The sequence below is a fragment of the Leucoraja erinacea genome, chromosome 34 (assembly GCF_028641065.1).
Source record: "Leucoraja erinacea ecotype New England chromosome 34, Leri_hhj_1, whole genome shotgun sequence".
NCBI lineage: Eukaryota > Metazoa > Chordata > Chondrichthyes > Rajiformes > Rajidae > Leucoraja > Leucoraja erinaceus.
The window spans coordinates 1,294,153-1,313,462 of NC_073410.1; the positions used below are offsets into that span (position 1 = coordinate 1,294,153).

Sequence of the window (19,310 nt, forward strand, 5' to 3'; positions counted from 1 at the left end):
GTCGTGAGTCGTCTCCTCAGTCGCCCAAAGAGTCGTAGCGTCTTTCTGGTTGCCGCTGGATTTCCAACATGTTGAAAATTTTCAGCGACCTGCAACGACCTATGATGGGTGCCAGCAGTTGCCGAAAAAGTTGCGTAAGTGGGACAGGGTCCATCAGTGTCATTGACTATTGCTATCTGATTGAAGCTCAGGTATACCTGAGCACTGACACGGAAGACTTGTATTTGCCAAAAACTGGTTCATATTGCTTTACTGCTAAAAGAATACTTCTGAAGGGTGGAACTGTAGCTGTTGTACAAGGTATTATAGGTACACAAAAATGCTGGAGAAACTCAGCGGGTGCAGCAGCATCTATGGAGTGAAGGAAATAGGCAACGTTTCGGGTCGAAACCCTTCCGGGTTTCGACCCGAAACGTTGCCTATTTCCTTCGCTCCATAGATGCTGCTGCACCTACTGAGTTTCTCCAGCATTTTTGTGTACCTTCGATTTTTCCAGCATCTGCAGTTCCTTCTTAAACAAAGTACAAGGTATTATTCTGGTTAACTCACAATAGGCACTAAAGGAAGTTAACGGATTGTCTGTTGCGTTCAAAATTAGACTGATTTATAACTGCTAATCCTACAACTATCTGGTTCTTGAACTGGCCCTAATCTTACCTCAGCTGCAGACCAGTACTTTCTGAGTCTGATTCAATTTAGTCTGAGTTTAAGAGGGAACTGCAGATGCTGGAGAATCAAAGGTTACACAAAAAAGCTGGAGGAACTCAGCGGGTGCAGCAGCTGAAGAAGTTTTTCGGCCCGAAACGTCGCCTATTTCCTTCGCTCAATAAATGCTGCTGCACCCGCTGAGTTTCTCCAGCCTTTTTGTGTAACCCTCAGTTTAGTCTGAGTCTGATTCAGTTTATTTGGAACTATATTGAAGTTTGTGTTGAAGCATAGAAACATAGAAATATAGAAATTAGGTGCAGGAGTAGGCCATTCGGCCCTTCGAGCCTGCACCGCCATTCCAAGCTTTTACAAAAGCCTTTACAAAACAGAGTTGTGACTGATAATTATATATATATTGGTAGGAAAGAACTGCAGATGCTGGTTTAAATAAAAAATAAACACAAAATACTGGAGTAACTCAGCAGGGCAGGCAGCATCTCTGGAGAGAAGGAATGGTTGACGTTTCCGTTAAACAGATAGATTAATAAAATAGATAGATAAATAGGCAAAACAGTAAGCAAATGGGTATAGAGTTGCTATTTAATCATACAAATATGGAAATATACCTACAATCTTAGAGGCATCTTATGTTTGAAAGTTTGAGACATTACTTTGAGCTCCACGACTCTATTTGACAATTACAACTTACAACCTACAACTTTGGGCCACTCACAACCAATCACGGGGACAAGACAACGAGGATGAAGAAAATAAAAGGCTCTCGGGGCAGTCATTTATCAAAGGCTTGATAGGTTGTCGGAAGCAAACATGTTCAAGGAGATCACAAGATGATGAATAATGCTTTGTCTGATCACAATTTACTTAATTACAGTGCTTTTGTTGAGGAACTAAAGCACGAGTTGCAGAAACACTAATTTCATGCATTCGTGCATGAGTTATGTCTTAAAGCTGCATTTTCCAGATGGCAACATTTTCACTGGAAGAACTAATGATGTGGATATATTTAGAGGAAAACCAATAAAAGAGTCTTTAACCTTCAACAGTAAAAGCTTGTTCTACAAAATGTTCCATGGGATAAATTAACAAATATCAATTACACTGCTCACTGAGGTGGAATCAGCTGTAATAATCAAAATTAATTTTTAAAAATAATTAAACAGACCCTTGGGCAAATTGTCTAGGCGTTCTGCAATGACATCACAGCTTACACTTGTACCTGTGACAGGAATCTCATTGTCTAGTAATTCTCCCAATTAATCCATCCCGTCTTGAATCGTACAGTTAGTTCCCTGAGAATCTTTCCACAACTTGGAAAGCTGGCTTTGTGTGGAGTTGTAGGTGTATCGCTGTGGTACATGGCAGGCCACAAGATGCAGCCACGTCATTGTGAATGTCACTGTGACAAACAACGCCACACTCCACACATCACCTGCACACCATGTCCACACAGTCCCAATAAGCAATTCCCACGGTAGCCTTTTTTAAGGTGTAGTTTAGAGATACAGCGCGGAAACAGGCCCTTCGGCCCATCGAGTCCGTGCCGGCCAGCGATGCCCGCACACTAACACTATTCTACACACGCCACGGGCAGTTTTTACAAATTTATCAAGCCAATTAACCTATACGTCTTGGGAATGTGGGAGGAAACCGGAGCACCCAGAGAAAACCCACGCAGGTCATGGGGAGAACGTACAAACTCCATACAGATAGTCACGGGGAGAATGTACAAACTCTGTACAGACAGCACCCGTAGTCAGGATCGAACCCGGGTCTCTGGCGCTGTGAGGCAGCAACTCTACCGCTGCGCCACCGTGCTGTCCTCAACACAAACGAAAATCACATTTGACAACAGAATTGAACACACTTGGGAAATGCAAAGGGTTGGAGAGGAACATTATTTGTTGCAGGGGAACTGAGTGTGAATATTATGTTACAATACATTGATGAGGCCACACCTGGAGCATTGTGTGCAGTTTGGTCACCTTGTTGTGGGATGGATGCCATTAAGGTGGAAAGAGTGCAGAGAAGATTGATGAGACTGTTGCCAGGATTCAAAGGCCTGAGCTACAGAGAGAGGTTGGGTAGAATCGGACTATTCCTTGGAGCACAGGAGCAAGAAAGGTGATAATATAGAGGTGTGTAAAATCAACTGGGGAATAGATCGCCTCTTCCACATGGTGGGGGAATCAACAAGAGGCCATAGGTCTAAGGTGAGAGGGCAAGTATTAGAAACATAGAAACATAGACAAGGTGCAGGAGTAGGCCATTCGGCCCTTCGAGCCTGCACCGCCATTCAATATGATCATGGCTGATCATCCAACTCAGTATCCTGTACCTGCCTTTTCTCCATGCCCCCTGATCCCTTTAGCCACAAGGGCCACATCTAACTCCCTCTTAAAATATAGCCAATGAACTGGCCTCAACTACCCTCTGTGGCAGAGAATTCCACAGATTCACCACTCTCTGTGTGAAAAATGTTTTCCTCATCTCGGTCCTAAAAGATTTCCCCCTTATCCGTAAACTGTGACCCCTTGTCCTGGACTTCCCCAACATCTGAAACAATCTTCCTGCATCTAGCCTGTCCAACCCCTCAAGAATTTTGTAAGTTTCTATAAGATCCCCCCTCAATCTCCTAAATTCTATCGAGTACAAGACCTATCCAGTCTTTCTTCAGTCTATCCAGTCTTTCTTCATATGAAAGTCCTGACATCCCAGGAATCAGTCTGGTGAACCTTCTCTGTACTACCTCTATGGCAAGAATGTCCTTCCTCAGATTAGGAGACCAAAACTGTACGCAATACTCCAGGTGTGGTTGAGGACCACTATTTAATAGGAACATGAGGTGGGACTTGTTCACACACAGAGAGTACTGGGCATGTGGAACCAGCTGCCAGAGGAGGTAGACACAACATTCTGGAGAAACTCAGCGGGTCAAGCAGCATCGACTTTTTGGGTCAGAACCCGTCTTCAGACTATCGTGACCTTTTCATTCAGACTTCAGCCAGAGGAGGTGGTTGGGGAAGGTATAATAACAACATCTGATGGATACCTGGACAGGTCGATGGTGAGGAAAGGTTTATGGACCTTCCCTGGACCTCCCCATCTTAGAACCCCAGAGGTCTACAAGCCGGGGTGATACAGTCAGCAGGAGAGAGGGAAGCACCTGAGAAAGAAGGGATTAGATGACTACACTAATAGACAGATACAGATATGCTGGAGAATGGAGGCTTGGAGAATGGTGCTGGCATGAACTAATTTCCCCCTCTTCAGATGCTGCCTGACTTGCTGTGTGCATTTCCCGTTCATTGTTTTATAATTCCAGCAGCCGTGGAATTCTGTGGCTGCGCTGGAAATACAGGCGGAGGATTCGAGGAAAGGGAGATGTTTCAGCAAGCAGTGGCCAGGCTACACAAGTACTGCACAAATGCGGCAGGAAACACATGTGGAATCCGTTACCTTGACAGTCACATCGTCGGGTTCTCTTGAAAGACGCTTTCCCACTAAACGCACGGCTGACGACAGGCTCTCAGAGAACCATTCCGTTTTGTTCTGCTGAAGCTGTCCTGAGATATTCTTCTTCTCCGAAGCTGAGGAACAGAAGTAGATTCTGATTGAGGAGCAGTGTGCAACCTTCAGCAATTACCCTTCAATCAATGCTCGGCAGTTCAGTTCCATTCAGTTCATCGTCCAAGGTCCAGTGAAAAGCTTTTGTTGCGTGCTAACCAGTCAGCGGAAAGACAATACATGTTTACAATCGAGCCATTCGCAGTGTACAGATACACGATAAAGGGAATAACGTTTAGTGCAAGGTAAAGCCAGCAAAGTTCGATCAAAGTCTGATCCATTAGATTTCGATTTGGAGATGCAGCGTTGAAACCATGTAAATGCATTTCGTTGTCTCTGTACTGTACACTGACAATGACAATTAAAATTGAATCTGAATCTGAATCTGAAACAAGCCCTTCAGCTCAGCAGGTCTATACCGACCAACAATCACCCATTCACACTAGTTCTATCCTACACTTGGTGTTCATGTGCGTGGATCGCTGGTCAGAGTGGGCTCAGTGGGATGAAGGGTAGATTTCCTCCCTGTATCTCTAAACTAAATGTACAGACAGAGTAGATCAGTTTGATGGTATCATGTCCAGCACAGATATTGTGGGCTGAATGGCCTGTTCCATGTACTGTACTGTACTATGTAGTGTGCCGTCATGCACTGACCTATAAACTGAAGCCATGCCTTGGATGCCGATTCTTCCCATAGGGGGGAGACTTCCGATATGCCAACCATCTTCTCACTGGCGCCCTGTTTGACAGAGAGGTCTGTTTGTAGTACAGAGAGGTCTTCTCTGTGTATGTGGATCCTCCAGTGCTGGTCTTCTCTGTGAGCTTTATGAGACGATTTTTTAAAGACACACCCAATTACAACCACGGAAACGATCTCGACCCTTCTAGTCCGTGCCGAACACTTCTCTTTATAGCTTTAAATTTCAAGCACATTTATTTTTAAAAATTTTTTCAAAGAGATAAATCCGGTTTCAACACCTAAACTTCAGTCCCTGGTCATGAAACTTCCCTACTCTCAGTAGGAAAAGATGAATAAGTGTGCCTCTAGTTTAAAAACAAAGTCCCCCCTATCTCCAAAACTGTTATTGGTCATTTTCTTTGTATTTTCTGTCTCTCCTTTTTTTTCCTCCTTTATTCCTTCCTTTCTATTAGTTTATACATCTCTCTTTTCAGTTCTATCTTTTAAAACATTCTATAAAAAGAGCAGAAGTTTTGTATGAATGTAATTGATAAACGGACCGTGTTGCTGTTTGCGCTTCTAATTAAAATATATTTTAAAAACATAAATAAATAAAAAAATTCAAGCACAAAAAATATCCGATGTGAAAACCTACTGAGGCCACTACCTCTACCGATTACACTCACCGATTACAATCGAAACTGCCCCCATAGTTCATAACATTAAACTTGGCTTTATAAGCAACGGAAATATTCGCCACAACACTATGAACACGGTAAATGTTTCCCTGGAAAGTCATTGCTGAATGTTTTAAGTCGGGCAAATTGTAAATCAAGTCAACGGAAGAATTGAGAATATATTAGATTGTTGAATTTATTGTGTGTGTTTTCTAAATGATGTGGGCTCTTCAAAGCAACACTGGGGATAGACAGGGTTGACGATAGATAAAAATGCTGGAGAAACTCAGCGGGTGCGGCAGCATCTATGGAGGGAAGGAAATAGGCAACGTTTCGGGACGAAACCCTCTGGGTTTCGGCCCGAAACGTTGCCTATTTCCTTCAGGGTTTTGGCCCGAAACGTTGCCTATTTCCTTCGCTCCATAGATGCTGCCGCACCCGCTGAGTTTCTCCAGCATTTTTATCTACCTTCGATTTTCCAGCATCTGCAGTTCCTTCTTAAACATAAGCATGGTTGAACCCAGACTACACTCAACCAGTAGGTGCCTCTGTGGCTGGACCTTCTCGCGAGTCTGCCGTCGGTGACATGGTGTATGCAAAACCAACATGGGGTGAAGGCACCACACAAGTACAGCACTGGGAGAGGTGGTCGCCTGTGCACACAAAGTGTTGTCTACATTTACAGTCATACAGAATGAATGGCCCAACTCCTCCACGCTCACCAAGATGCTCCATCTATCCTGGTCCCTTTTGACCCAACTGACCAATGTGCCTCTGAACCTTTCCTATCCATGCACCTGTCCAAATGTCTTTTTAATGTTGTTATAGTTCATCTGGTTCATCTGGCAGCATAAACATGTTGGGTTAGGTTAGGGGGAGCCTTGTCCACAATGTATGAGTCTATGGCTCAATGCTGCCTGATCCGCTGAAAAGCAACAAAGCAATCACAAGTTCTAAACTCAACACCTGAAACTCAACACCTGAAATTTAATAACTCTGGATAAAAATACCCATGGGTTCTGTGATGCAACTGCAACTGCAAATGGAAGTCTATAGAAGCAGATACACACTATACAAGTGGGCACAATTGCTACGTTTAACGGATATTTGGATGGGAAGGATTCTGAGGGCTATGGGCCAAATGCTGGCGTGGGACACGCCAAGTGGCTGGCAGGAGCAAGGTGGGCCGAAGGGCCTGTTTCCACGCTGTACAACTTGATGACTCCAATTGGATCACTCAGGATCTTTGAGGAAAAGAACTGGGTATTGATGTCAAGTGTGGCCTCCGTCATTCCGTTCCCACCCTGGGGGCCGGCTGTTCATGGCCTCAGTGTCAGCTCCCAACGCCACACTCCCATACCAGCCAACCCCACCATAATGAGGAGTGTCTGACAACAATACTGATATCCGGGCAAGTGAAGGTGAACAATGTCACCTTTACATGCAACACTCAAATGCTCAAAAACTCAACACTTTACTTGCAACACAGAAATTAAAATGTCTGTTGATGACCTAGCAACTGATACATTAAGGGCCTGTCCCACTTGGAGATTTGTTCGACGATTGCCGGCGTCATATCAGTGTCGCCAAAAGATTTTGAACATTTCAAAATCCAGCAGCGACAAAAAAATGTCGCGAGACTTGAAAAAACATCGCGTGTCAATATCTCATCACGCTGGGAATTTTTCGGTGACCTGATATGTCAGTCAATGATGCCGGCAGTCGCCGAAACAAATCGGCAAGCCCATTAGACTTAGACCTGATGAATTTGAACAGACAATTCTTACCATCATGTATATGCATCGGCTCAAAGGACCCATCATATTGCTCATGGTTTGATGCCACCTGTAAGTTCCAGGATGCCTTTTTGCTGCTGGTCCCCACTCCAAAGCCATCGGGATAGCTGCAAAATGACCACAAGATTTTGCACAGAGGGGCAGATGCAGCCCAGTCAATCAAACAGACTCCCCACCTTATACTCCATCTGCACTTCATGCTACATGGATAAACAGCCAACCTAATCAAAGTCCCACCCCACCCTGGTCACTCACTCCACTGAGGTACTGTGAAAAGCTTTTATTGTTTTGTTGTGAGCTGGCTCCAGGATTTGCCCAGGCTCCGCATGGCTCGGTTTGCCAAGGGTGGCTGCGATATGCCAGCGGGTGTGGCCACACACCAAGAGAGTCACAGAGTGATACAGCGTGGAAGCAGGCCCTTTGGCCCAACTTGCCCATACTGGCCAAAGTGTCCCCTCTACACTAGTCCCACCAGCCTGCGTTTGGCCCACATCCCTCTAAACCTGTCCTATCCATGTACCTGTCTAAATGTGTCTTAAATGCTGCGTTAGTCCCTGCCTCAACTACCTTCTCTGCCAGCCCGTTCCATAATCTCACCACCATCTGCGAGAAAAAGCTACCCCTCAGGTTCTTATTAAACCCTTCTCCCCCCCTCACCTTAAACCTATGGCCCTCGATTCCCGTTCTCTGGGCAAGAGACTCTGTGCATCTACCCGATCCACTTCAAAGCACTTTACAAATAGATCAGGATTTGCAGACATAAGGCTCGGCACAACTGACAATTTAATTTATTTGATCTCAAGAGTAAAGTTACCATTAATGGCTGAACTAAAGTCAAGAAAGTTTCCCCTCAGAGGGAGGGTAACACTTACTTTCCGGTTTTAACCTGACAAAGGCAGTGGATAAGGCAAATGGTGAATGGCAAACTGGAGTTGAAGGTTGCAAAGATGACGTCCCATTCTTCCTGCAGGAACTTCAAGGTACACAGCAACTGCTGCAGGTCCGCAGGTGACTGGCGAGGCCTTGAGAGGCAGTAGAGGACTGCTCTGTTAAGACTGCTGTAAAGGCTGCTCACTACATGGTCCTTCTGCGAGTAAATCAGTTCCATTAACTGAGGGAATGAAGAGAAAGGAAGAAGTAATCAGTGTCCAGTGTTGCATAACGCTGCCCACCAGTGTTCACGAAGGAACTGCAGATGCTGGAAAAATCGAAGGTAGACAAAAATGCTGGAGAAACTCAGCGGGTGAGGCAGCATCTATGGAGCGAAGGAATAGGTGATGTTTCGGGTTGAGACCCTTAAGGGTGAAGCAGCATCTATGGAGCGAAGGAATAGGTGACATTTCGGGTCGAGACCCTTCCGGGTCTCGACCCGAAACGTCGCCTATTCCTTCGCTCCATAGATGCTGCCTCACCCGCTGAGTTTCTCCAGCATTTTTGTCTACCACTAGTTCATTTGAATATTCTGTATGTTTTAGATATTTCAGCTTATTTTTTAATTTTTTTTTGTTTCAATAATTGTTAATTGGATTCATGGATTAAAAGGTACAGCATGGGAACAGGGCGTATGGGCCGTTATGTGCGCGGTGACCATCGATCGCCTGTTCACACCAACTCTGTGTTATCCCACCTTCGTATCCACTCCCTGCAGCGACAATTTACAGAGGGCCAATTAACCTACAAACCCGCACGCCTTTGGGATGTGGGAGGGAACCGGAGCACTCAGAAGAATCCCACGCAGTCACAGAGAGAACGTGCCAAGGATTGCTCTCACCCCAACCATGGACTGTTTACCCTCCTACCATCCGGGAGGCGCTACAGGTCTCTCCGTTGCCGAACCAGCAGGTCGAGGAACAGCTTCTTTCCGGCGGCTGTCACTCTACTCAACAACGTACCTCGGTGACTGCCAATCACCACCCCCCCCCCGGACACTTATTATTATTTATTCAAATCGTTTGCTATGTCGCTCTTCAAGGGAGATGCTAAATGCATTTCGTTGTCTCTGTACTGTACACTGACAATGACAATTAAAATTGAATCTGAATCTGAATCTGAACGTGCAAACTCCACACAGGCAGCATCCGAGGTCAGGATCGAACCGGGGTCTCTGGCACGGTGCGGCAGGCAGCGTAACTACCATCTGCACCATCTATACGTCAGAAACAGTCACAATCATTGACGGGATACGTTCATGCAGGGTATGCTCTTAGAAACATAGACAATAGGTGCAGGAGTAGGCCATTCGGCCCTTCGAGCCTGCACCGCCATTCAATATGATCATGGCTGATCATCCAACTCAGTATCCTGTACCTGTCTTCTCTCCATACCCCCTGATCCCTTTAGCCACCAGGGGCCACATCTAACTCCCTCTTAAATATAACCAATGAACTGTGGCCTCAACTACCCTCTGTGGCAGAGAGTTCCAGAGATTCACCACTCTCTGTGTGAAAAATGTTTTTCTCATCTCGGTCCTAAAGGATTTCCCCCTTATCCTTAAACTGTGACCCCTAGTCCTGGACTTCCCCAACATCGGGAACAATCTTCCTGCATCTAGCCTGTCCAACCCCTTAAGAATTTTGTAAGTTCCTATAAGATCCCCCCTCAATCTTGGCCACCTGTTGAAGTTTTTATAACCATTCAATGGGACGGGAGCTAGTTTTGTGTCCCCACCCACACAGTGTGCACCCTCCCTCTACCCAGCATGTTCCCACTGCCTGAAGCCACACGGCTACGTTCATAAGGTGATAAGGAATAGGAGTAGAATTAGGCCATTCAGCCCATCAAGTCTACTCCGCCATTCAATCACGGCTACTCTATCTATCCCTCCTAACCCCATTCTCCTGCCTTCTCCCCGTAACCTCTGACACCCGTACCAACCAAGTTCAAGCTCAGTCCAGAACTTCCAGACAAGCAGAGGCCACGCAATGAAAACTGCTGGTGTTTGGCAGAATCACAAAATCTACCAAATGCAGTCAGGATACAAACAGCGGAAGAAAGAATATAGTGGCTTGAGGAAGAACTACTTCAAACAATCTCGGGAAAGTTACTTTGATAAAATAGAGAGCAGGATTAAGGCTGAAGTGAATAATTGCAATGTGATTGGTCTCCAATGGTTTATATACAATCTCCTCTCAGCCAGTCAGATGCTGTACCTTACAAATCTGTCTGGTTAGGAAACGAAGGATCTGTTCAGGGTTGACATGAAACATTCTGGCATACAACTTGTCCACAATCCGTTGGCTGAAATAGGTCATGTTGCCAAATAGCGTGACGAAGCTTCCATCAGCTGTGCCTTGTGTCTGACTCGGACCTACTAAATAATAGAGAAAATATTGGGTATCAATAATAATCCATCAGAGCATAGTTTAATTAACAAGGTTCCTCACACATAAAAGATTCTTTAAACCAACTCAAAATGCCTTGATAATAATATATGGGTCAGCTCCATTGCTTGTGTTAGTCGGTGATGGGCAAAATGCCACTTATTTTGCTTGGGTAGTTTACGCCTCAGCGGTATGAACATTGACTTCTCCAATTTCAGGTAGTCCCTGCTTTCTCCCTCCTTCCCCTCCCCTTCCCAGCTCTCCCACAGCCTACTGTCTCCGCCTCTTCCTTTCTTCTTCCCCCCACCTCCACATCAGTCTGAAGAAGGGTCTCGACCCGAAACGTCACCTATTCCTTCAGCTCCATAGATGCTGTCTCACCCGCTGAGTTTCTCCAGCATTTTTGTTTACCTTCGATTTTGCTCCATAGATGCTCTCATCTCGCTGATCAGGAAGAAGGTAAAATAATCTGAAAACTGTGACCTCCAGGTTCAAGACCAGCTTCTTCCCGGCATCTATCAGGATGTTGACCACTGCACAACACTAACGTCAGCAACTGTGACCTTCTATGGATTGTGTCTTTGCTTTCACTACAGACTTCAGGTTTTTGCACTATTTTGGTTGCATAGTATTACGGTTAATAGCATTTATTATTTTTGATTATGATATATTATCTGTGTTATTGGGTTTGCACACCTGAAAAGTTGCAGCAAGTAAGAATGTCATTGTTCTCTTGGTGAAACCCATGACCATTAAACATTTTCAACTCTTGTCTAAATGTCTTAAATGTCTTACTCTCTAGAATTTAGGAGATTGAGGGGGGATCTTATAGAAACTTACAAAATTCTTAAGGGGTTGGACAGGCTAGATGCAGGAAGATTGCTCCCGATGTTGGGGAAGTCCAGGACAAGGGGGTCACAGCTTAAGGATAAGGGGGAAATCCTTTAAAACCGAGATGAGAAGAACTTTTTTCACACAGAGAGTGGTGAATCTCAGGAACTCTCTGCAACAGAGGGTAGACGAGGCCAGTTCATTGGCTATATTTAAGAGGGAGTTAGATGTGGCCCTTGTGGCGAAGGGGATCAGAGGGTATGGAGAGAAGGCAGGTACGGGATACTGAGTTGGATGATCAGCCATGATCATATTGAATGGCGGTGCAGGCTCGAAGGACCGAATGGCCTACTCCTGCACCTATTTTCTATGTTTCTATTAACAATATTTTCCAATGAAATACTTTCACCAACAATCTTCACTTTGTGAAGTATCAGTGGGGACATTTCATATGTATGTGTCCATCTGAATTTGATTTCACTGTGTGCTTATTTTAGAATCAGATTCTGATTTGTTTATTGTCATATGTACCAGGGTGTAATAGAATTCCTTGTTTACATGAGGTTCACTGAGGCATGAGAATAACCTAGTCACACAGTTACGTTACACGCAGAAGTGTAAATAAATCACAAAGTCACTTAATACTTAATGTAAATATTAATACATTGACGTATATTTAATATTTACTATATAATAATACTGTATTATTCCTTACAGTAATAATAAATAATAAATACTTGAATCTGTGGAATTCTCTGCCACAGAAGGCAGTGGAGGCCAAGTTTTCTAGAGAGAGTTAGATTTAGCTCTTAGGGCTAACGGAATATGGGGAGATGAGCAGGGCTTGGTCTGGTTCACAAAACAGACGGCAGCATTTGGTTACTCAATCAAAAGCTGGTAATGAAGGAATGTCTAGGCTCTGCCTGTGACTGACCATCTCTGACCATGGGCTTGATCATTGGATATGCCTCGGTGATGTTGCGCAGTATGTCCATGATGAAGAGTAACATTGCCGTCTGGAATGACTTCCTCTGTTCTTCAGTTGCATTTGCTGGTGAGCTCTGCAGCAACGGAAAGTCACACATTGTAAAGGTCTAGGAATCGTATTAGGAAACAGCTTATACAAAATAACCTGCAACCAACCACAACAGCATGTCGAAAGCTTTCTTGTAATACTGACAGTATGTTTTCATCACTCTCATAGATTCCAAATCACTGAGAGGGGATCTTATTGGGGTTGGACATCATTTCCACCCAATGGGTGCAGAACTCTTTTGAGAAGAACTGTGGGGAATCAACTCAAAGTTCCCAGTTCTTTTTTGCTTTGGAGAGAAGGCAGGTACGGGATACTGAGTTGGATGATCAGCCATGATCATATTGAATGGCGGTGCAGGCTCGAAGTGTGAATGGCCTCTACTCCTGCACCTAATTTCTATGTTTCTATGTTTTCATCACTCTCATAGATTCCAAATAACCGAGAATAATTGGTGGACATCATTTCCACCCAATGTGCAGAACTCTTTTCTGTGGGGAACATCAAAGTTCCCCTCTTTTTGCTTTGGAGAATCTGTAGTTGGGGTGTGTGATGATGTGTTTCTTTGTCTGTGTATGTGGAGGGGTTGGCACAGGAGGCCTGACTTTGACCATCGTGGAAGGCTAGATGTTCTTCCCACCATATCAAGGACTTAGAAAAGAATTCATAAAATACTTGACAATGATCTTATAGAGGTGTATGTGATCTTATGGAGGTGTACAAAATCATGCAATGAATATATCGGGTAGATGCACAGAGTCTCTTGCCCAGGGTAGGGAAATCGAGGACCAGACAACATTGGTTTAATATGAAGGGGAAAAGATTGAATTGGAATTTGATGGGTAACTTTTTCACACAAAGGATGGCGGGTGTATTGAACGAGCTGCTGGAGGAGATAGTTTTGGCAGGGACTAACCCAACGTTTAAGAAACAGTTTGACAGGTGCATTGTAGATGGGATATGTTGGTCGGTGCGGGCAAGTTCTGCCGATGGGCCCGTGTCCACGCTGTACCACCATATGATTCTAATAAAGGGCAATGGATTTGGTTGGGGAAAGTCTAATATTGATCTGTGTAATCCATTCCTCTTACAATTTCCTATGTCCTTAATAACAAGCCCAATATAATACTGCAAATCGACAATAAAATAATATCCACCACAATAGGAAAAATCAAAATAACAATAACATGACAATGATAAACTAAACTACATTATCAGACGTAGAACAGTACTCTATCAGTAACAGTATATATCTGTAATGCAACAACATTCATGCCAGATACAAAACCCATATCCCTCCAAGTCTGGGTGGCACAGCACTAGAGTTGCTGCCTTACAGCGCCAGAGACCCAGGTTCAATACTGGCTATGGGTGCTGTCTGTACGGACTTTGTACATTCCCCCCGTGACCACGGGTGCTCCAGTTTCCTCCAACATTCCAAAGACATTCAGGTTTGTAGGTTAATGGGTTTCTGTAAATTGCCCCCAATGTGAACAATAGATATGCTTCTTCACACTAAACCCATTCCTTCTTTCCAGAGATGCTGCCTGTCCCAATAGACAATAGACAATAGGTGCAGGAGTAGAGGCCATTCAGCCCTTCAAGCCAGCACCGCCATTCAATGTGATCATGGCTGATCATCCACAATCAGTGCCCCGTTCCTGCCTTCTCCCCATATCCCTGACTCCACTATCTTCAAGAGCCCTCTCTCTCGAGAACCGGCCTCCACCGCCCTCTGAGGCAGAGAATTCCACACTCACAACTCTCTGTGCAAAGAAGTTTTTCCTCATCTCCGTTCTAAATGGCTTACCCCTTATTCTTAAACTGTGGCCCTTGGTTCTGGACTCCCCCAACATCGGGAACATGTTTCCTGCCTCTAGCGTGTCCAAACCCTTAATAATCTTACATGTTTCAATGAGATTCCCTCTCATCCTTCTAAACTCCAGAGTGTACAAGCCCAGCCGCTCCATTCTCTCAGCATATGACAGTCCTGCCATCCCTTGTGAACCTACGCTGCACTCCCTCAATATCAAGGGCCCACTGAGTTACTCCAGTAGTTTGTGTCTGTGTCTTTATCTAAACAAAGAGCAGATACCCACCTCGACCAGTATCTCCACCGGATGCAGCAGTTTGTTTGCAGGTGTGTTCAACAAGCTGTCCAAAAGGAGAGTGTGAATGAATTCCGTCACTTGCTTCTGGGCGGGGTGGAGCTGAGTCTCAGCGTTACAGCTTGGATTCTCCTGCACCAGCAGTCCCCAATCAACCTGGCCAAGGGGGGAGATGCAAACAAAAAGGCAATTGCTCCAACATCACAGTTTGTTTTACCAGGAATAACTTCTCCCTCACCGGCATCACATTAGTGAAACGTACAGAATAGTGAAAGGCCTGGATAGAGTGGATGTGGGGAGGATGTTTCCACGAGTGGGAGAGTCTAGGACTAGAGGGCACAGCCTCAGAATTAAAGGACGTTCTTTTAGGAAGGAGATGAGGAGAAATTTCTTTAGTCAGAGGGTGGTGAATCTGTGGAATTATTTTATCCACTGGCCAAGTCAATGGATATATTTGAGGCAGAGTTGGTTGGTTTATTGATTAGTACGGGTGTCAGAGGTAATGGGGAGAAGGCAGGAGAATGGGGTTAGGAGGGAGAGATAGATCAGCCGTGATTGAATGGCAGAGTAGACGCGATGGGCCGAATGGCCTGATTCTACTCCTATCACATGACCTTATGACCTGCGCTTTCCCTGAAGCAGCACCAGCATTATAATGCATGTCAACTATAACGCTGTAATGCATTTCGTTGTCTCTGTACTGTACACTGACAATGACAATTAAAATTGAATCTGAATCTAACATGTTATTTTACTCTTTGTGCTGCTTGGCAGCACTTTGAGGTTCAGTTTGGGGTTGATTTGTGATATTTAAATGGGATGTGTCAAAACGGCGGGACGTACATTACGTGAAGTGACTAAGCTGCATAAACACATACCGTGTGACGAGGAGGTTGATCCACATGGAACGCAGCAGCAGCCAATGCCTGCAGGAACTCTGGTGACTTCCAGAGAGGGTCACTGGAGAACATGTGATAAGCACGGGTGAAGAACTGTATCACGCTGCCTGGGTAGGTGACGTCCCATGAGCTGTCACTTCCTGAGGGAGGCTGGAAGAACAAAACCTATTACTGTTTGAACCAGACCACTGTAGATAGCTAGCGACCTCTACTGCGGTCAGCATTCTTCTACATTCAAGCTGCTATACAGAGCAACCTGTTAATGGTTTACTCAACAATATGTCAGGGATAGAGCAAAAAATGGTGGAAACACTCAGCAGGTCGGTCAGCATCTGTGGAGAGAGAAATGGAGTTAATGTTTCAGGTAGAAATATTTCTCCCGGAGCTCCAGATTCCTCACACACTCCAAAGACGTACAGACGTACACTTGAACTTGAACTTGGTTTGAGGGCTAATTGGCTTGATAAAAATTGTAAATAGTCCCCAGGGTGGGGACGATAGTGTTAGTGTGCAGGGATCGCTGGTCGGCGCGGACTCGGTGGGCCGTAACGCCCGCTTCCGAGCGGTCCCTATCAACAAAAATAAACGGAACTACACGACTTCTGTTTTCACCTAATACAAATGAAACTCATAAAAGCGATGGACATCAAGTTGATCTGCCCGCTGTTGTGTAGAATGTCCACACCTGGTACACTGCTGGTTCTGGGTGATTTGCTGATTCTTTACACCCTGATACACAAAATGCTGGAGTAACTCAGCAGGACAGGCAGCATCTCTGGATAGAAGGAATGGGTGATGTTTCAGGTCAAGACCCTTCTTCTGACATTCATATTAATGGTTGTTCTGATGTACCAACTTGACACCCGATTCCTCGGGCAATGATCTTGTTAGTGTTAAAATATGACGTATGTTCCATTGCTCATTGATCTTCCATGCTGATCCATCTGGTTCTCTCTAGAATTTAGGAGATTGAGAGGGGATCTTATAGAAACTTACAAAATTCTTAAAGGGTTGGACAGGCTAGATGCAGGAAGATTGTTCCCGATGTTGGGGAAGTCCAGGACAAGGGGTCACAGCTTAAGGATAAGGGGGAAATCCTTTAAAACCAAGATGAGAAGAACTTTTTTCACACAGAGAGTGGTGAATCTCTGGAACTCTCTGCCACAGAGGGTAGTTGAGGCCAGTTCATTGGCTATATTTAAGAGGGAGTTAGATGTGGCCCTTGTGGCTAAGGGGATCAGGGGGTGTGGAGAGAAGGCAGGTACGGGATACTGAGTTGGATGATCAGCCATGATCATATTGAATGGCGGTGCAGGCTCGAAGGGCTGAATGGCCTACTCCTGCACCTAATTTCTATGTTTCTATGTTTCTACATGTACGCCTTCTTCAGAGTCAGGGACAGGGTTCAGAGTCTAAAGATTGGTCTCGATCTGAAACGTCACCCATTCCTTCTCTCCAGATATGCTGCCTGTCCCACTTTCACAACCTAATTCACCACCTCTGCCGAGTTTGCCCTTGACTCATACTCGCAGCATGGTCGTCACAAGGTCGTAGGTAGGTCGTAGAAGGCCGTGATGCCAGTCGTAGGTACTCGTGACATCAAGTAGGTCGGGGTGTTTTTCTAGCCTGATGAAAAATGTCCACGAGTAAAAAAGGTTGTGAATTAGTTTGTGAAAGTGGGACAGGCCTTTACTCCAGCATGTTGTGTCTATCTTCTGTGTAAACCAGCATCTGCAGTTCCTTCCTACACTTTACATGTTTGCAGCATATTTGAACAAAGGAGAGTTTCCTTACCAGGTTCAATATGGCTCTCATCATCCTCAGCAGCATCAAAGCAGCTTCAATGCACAATCCAGGAGGGAGTTTTGTCGACTTTTCTCTTGGATTAGGTCTGACTTGTTCAAGAAGCCAAGAAATCATTGTGTCGAGGTCCACCTAGAAAATAGATCCTGGTTTAAATACACATTCGGTGGATCTGCACTGGAGATCGATCTGCTCTCGTGGCTTTGATCGACACCGTGACATTCAGTCATAGAGGTCATCGTAACGGCCAATCTCGGTCATTAACAATAATTATGGGCATTAAGTTGTGAAAATCACCACCATTTTTCACATTTCGACCATTTGTCCCTGCTGTGACATGGAATACATTTCTCAACAACCCCATAGAGTGATAATAGACAATAGACAATAGGTGCAGGAGTAGGCCATTCGGCCCTTCGAGCCAGCACCGCCATTCAATGTGATCATGGCTGATCATCCCCAATCAGTACCCCGTTCCTGCCTCCTCCCCATATCCACTGACTCCGCTATCTTTAAGAGCCCTATCTAGCTCTCTCTTGAAAGTATCCAGAGAACCAGCCTCCACCGCCCTCTGAGGCAGAGAAGACTGTGGAGGCCAAGTCAATGAATATTTTTAAGGCAGAGGTAGATAGATTCTTGATCAGTATGGGTTTCAGGGGTTATGGGGAGAAGGCAGGAGAATTAGGTTAGGAGGGAGATAGATCAGCCATCATTAAATGGCGGAGTAGACTTGATGGGCCGAATGGCCTAATTCTACACCTATTCCTCATGACATCATGTAAACAGATTATTGCTTGCTTACCCCTGCTGAATGTGAGACTTTGTATGATAATTAGTTACATGGGTCCCATCATCCTTACAGTGAGTGCCCTTCAGAAGCAATGCATCAGCTGTCAAGTGGTTGAGATAATCCACAGATGTGAGCATCTGTCTGAAGAAGGGTCTCAACCAGAAACATCACCTACCCATGTTCTGCAGAGATGCTGCCTGACCCAGTGAGTTACTCCAGCATTTTGTGTCTATTAACAAGGTAGGTCGGCACAGTGGCTATTATCTACCTCCTTGGTGACCTTCGGACTATCCTTGATCAGACTTTGCTGGCTTTACCTTGCAAGAAACATTATTCCCTTATCATGTATCTGTACACTGTAAAAGACTCGATTGTAATCATGTATTGTCTTTCTGCTGCCTTGATAGCACGCAACAAAAGCTTTTCACTGTACCTCGGTATATGTGACAATAAACTAAACTGCAACGGTAGACTTGCTGCCCTACAGCACCAGAGACCCTGGTTCGATCCTGACAAGGAGTGGTATCTGTACAGAGTTTGTACGTTCTCCCTGGGACCGTGTGGGTTTCCTCCAGGTGCTCCGTTTTCCTCCCAAACTCCAAAGACGTGCTTCTGTAAAATTGCCCCTAGTGGGCGATAAATGTTTGGGCGATAAATGGCCAGCACGGACTAATTGGTCTGAAGGGTCTGTTTCCACGCTGTATCTCCAAACTAAACAGCATCTGTGGTTCCTTGTTTCTACATTTTGAGCATGCTACTTCCTTCGTTCTACCTGTTGAAGTTGTGCGTTGGACATTTGTATCTCAGTAACGGCATCAAATACGGGCGTGTGAACCGTCTGAAAGTGGCAACAACAAACAACAAACAACAAACATGGCAAGGTTCACTTTGTACAGTCAGCAAGACCTTACCTCCCAGACTTCTGGCATCTCAACAAGTGGCTTGTGTAAGACCAATGCAGCCAGGATAATGTGGATCTGAGGTATGGCCATGTGCCGATTCAGAAAGATTTGAATCATTTCCAGTCCGGGTATTATGCACGGTGACTTACTACAGGCAGGCATGCAAGATTTGATATTGTCTACAACAACAAATCAAAAGCAAGAATTCATTTTGGTTTTCTGGAGAGGGTTTTTTA

At 45.0% G+C, this 19,310-nt stretch overlaps 1 protein-coding gene across 1 annotated transcript in view; it reads right to left on the minus strand.

The window, feature by feature from the left end:
• wdfy4 (WDFY family member 4) overlaps positions 1–19,310 on the minus strand; it is a 133,190-nt gene that overhangs the window by 63,415 nt on the left and 50,465 nt on the right. Inside the window, exons 31-40 of the mRNA XM_055661558.1 lie at positions 19,084–19,253; positions 17,374–17,514; positions 15,559–15,729; positions 14,672–14,836; positions 12,474–12,600; positions 10,538–10,698; positions 8,261–8,499; positions 7,267–7,495; positions 4,891–4,975; positions 4,126–4,256 (exon numbers count right to left, since the gene is read on the minus strand). Of these exons, the coding sequence (XP_055517533.1) occupies positions 4,126–4,256; positions 4,891–4,975; positions 7,267–7,495; positions 8,261–8,499; positions 10,538–10,698; positions 12,474–12,600; positions 14,672–14,836; positions 15,559–15,729; positions 17,374–17,514; positions 19,084–19,253 (1,619 nt within the window). The remainder of the gene's footprint in view (positions 1–4,125; positions 4,257–4,890; positions 4,976–7,266; positions 7,496–8,260; positions 8,500–10,537; positions 10,699–12,473; positions 12,601–14,671; positions 14,837–15,558; positions 15,730–17,373; positions 17,515–19,083; positions 19,254–19,310) is intronic.